Source organism: Artemia franciscana, unplaced genomic scaffold, assembly GCF_032884065.1.
Source record: "Artemia franciscana unplaced genomic scaffold, ASM3288406v1 Scaffold_8564, whole genome shotgun sequence".
NCBI lineage: Eukaryota > Metazoa > Arthropoda > Branchiopoda > Anostraca > Artemiidae > Artemia > Artemia franciscana.
This window is the reverse complement of record NW_027068537.1, coordinates 1-2,695: the sequence shown is the minus strand read 5'-3', so window position 1 is coordinate 2,695 and position 2,695 is coordinate 1. Positions and strand designations below refer to the sequence as shown.

Genomic DNA, 2,695 nt, shown 5'->3' with positions numbered 1-2,695 from the left:
GGATACTAAGGCAAAATCTGTTGAGATGAAAACCGACGCTTCCAAGCATGGTCTCGGGGCAGAGTTGAGTTTAGGTGGAAAAATTTTTGCTTTTGGATCAAGGGCTCTCACATTAACAGATCAAAACTATTCTTAGATTGAAAAAGAGCTATATGCTATCCTCTATGGCTGTAAAAATTCCATCAATTTGTCTATGGGAGGAGAATCATTGCACATACAGATCATAAGCCACGGGAGGCTATAATGTCGATACCACTAAGCCAAGCTCCTCCCAGGCTCCAAAGAATGATGATTCAGCTTCATCCATATGATATTACGGTTCAATATGTTAGAGGAAATGACTTACCAGTTGCAGACACACTTTCAAGACTGCATCCACCCCACTTTGATGAAGAATGCTCCCTGGAGATTGAATTCCATGTTCACTCTGTTATGAAAAGTATCACACTCAGTGATAAAAAGATGGGGCTCATCTTGAAAGAAAATAAGAGAGACCCAGTTATGATAGAACTTACTTCAGTCATACAAAAAGGATGGCCGAACCACCGATACCAGTGTTCTGCTAACATGCAACCTTACTGGAATGTTAGGGATGAGTTGTCCAGCGTTGATGGCATCATTTTAAAAAGAAATAGAGTTGTCATTCCAAGAGCATTACGAAGGGATATTCTGCAGCAATTGCACGTAGCACACCTAGGGATGGAGAAAAGCAAGCAAAGGGCTAGAAGCTCCGTTTACTGGCCAAACATGAGTTCAGCTATAGAAGATCTGATCCGGAACTGCGAAGCTTGCGGGAAATTTTTCCAGAAATGATCAGAAAGAACCACTGATATCAACACCATTCGCTACCTTATTTCTAATATCTAGGTAGCTCAATCTTTTTCAATAGACCTTATTAGATCTGACGTCAGAAACCCTTATTAGACCTTTTAAATCTTTTAAATCTTTTTATTGTGTTTGAAACGTTTTCTTAGATAAGGTAGCCTATTAGGGACTTTACTTGTCAACAGAACTTAAGTACAGTGGCTATAAGACCTTATTGACCTATTTAGACCTTATTAGATCTTGTTGTCCTCAATCTTGTCCTCAATCTTTGTATTCGCTACCTTATTTCTAATATCTACGTAGCTCAATCTTTTTCAATAGACCTTATTAGATCTGACGTCAGAAACCCTTATTAAACCTTTTAAATCTTTTAAATCTTTTTATTGTGTTTGAAACGTTTTCTTAGATAAGGTAGCCTATTAGGGACTTCAGTTGTCGACAGTACTTAAGTTCTGTTGACAAGTGAAGTCCCTAATAGGCTACCTTATCTAAGAAAACGTTTCAAACACAATAAAAAGATTTAAAAGAGCTACCTAGATATTAGAAATAAGGTAGCGAATACAAAGATTGAGGACAAGATTGAGGACAACAAGATCTAATAAGGTCTAAATAGGTCAAAAAGGTCTTATAGCCACTGTACTTAAGTTCTGTTGACAAGTGAAGTCCCTAATAGGCTACCTTATCTAAGAAAACGTTTCAAACACAATAAAAAGATTTAAAAGATTTAAAAGGTCTAATAAGGGTTTCTGACGTCAGATCTAATAAGGTCTATTGAAAAAGATTGAGCTACCTAGATATTAGAAATAAGGTAGCGAATACAAAGATTGAGGACAAGATTGAGGACAACAAGATCTAATAAGGTCTAAATAGGTCAATAAGGTCTTATAGCCACTGTACTTAAGTTCTGTTGACAAGTGAAGTCCCTAATAGGCTACCTTATCTAAGAAAACGTTTCAAACACAATAAAAAGATTTAAAAGATTTAAAAGGTCTAATAAGGGTTTCTGACGTCAGATCTAATAAGGTCTATTGAAAAAGATTGAGCTACCTAGATATTAGAAATAAGGTAGCGAATACAAAGATTGAGGACAAGATTGAGGACAACAAGATCTAATAAGGTCTAAATAGGTCAATAAGGTCTTATAGCCACTGTACTTAAGTTCTGTTGACAAGTGAAGTCCCTAATAGGCTACCTTATCTAAGAAAACGTTTCAAACACAATAAAAAGATTTAAAAGATTTAAAAGGTCTAATAAGGGTTTCTGACGTCAGATCTAATAAGGTCTATTGAAAAAGATTGAGCTACCTAGATATTAGAAATAAGGTAGCGAATACAAAGATTGAGGACAAGATTGAGGACAACAAGATCTAATAAGGTCTAAATAGGTCAATAAGGTCTTATAGCCACTGTACTTAAGTTCTGTTGACAAGTGAAGTCCCTAATAGGCTACCTTATCTAAGAAAACGTTTCAAACACAATAAAAAGATTTAAAAGATTTAAAAGGTCTAATAAGGGTTTCTGACGTCAGATCTAATAAGGTCTATTGAAAAAGATTGAGCTACCTAGATATTAGAAATAAGGTAGCGAATACAAAGATTGAGGACAAGATTGAGGACAACAAGATCTAATAAGGTCTAAATAGGTCAATAAGGTCTTATAGCTACTGTACTTAAGTTCTGTTGACAAGTGAAGTCCCTAATAGGCTACCTTATCTAAGAAAACGTTTCAAACACAATAAAAAGATTTAAAAGGTCTAATAAGGGTTTCTGACGTCAGATCTAATAAGATCTATTGAAAAAGATTGAGCTACCTAGATATTAGAAATAAGGTAGCGAATACAAAGATTGAGGACAAGATTGAGGACAACAAGA

At 35.4% G+C, this 2,695-nt stretch overlaps 1 protein-coding gene across 1 annotated transcript; it reads left to right on the top strand.

Moving 5' to 3' along the window:
- Positions 1 to 243: 243 nt before the first annotated feature.
- LOC136043709 (uncharacterized) lies at positions 244 to 813 on the top strand. Its single transcript, XM_065728599.1, has one exon. It carries the CDS (start codon positions 244 to 246, stop codon positions 811 to 813), a length of 570 nt encoding a protein of 189 aa, XP_065584671.1.
- The last annotated feature ends 1,882 nt before the right edge of the window (positions 814 to 2,695 follow it).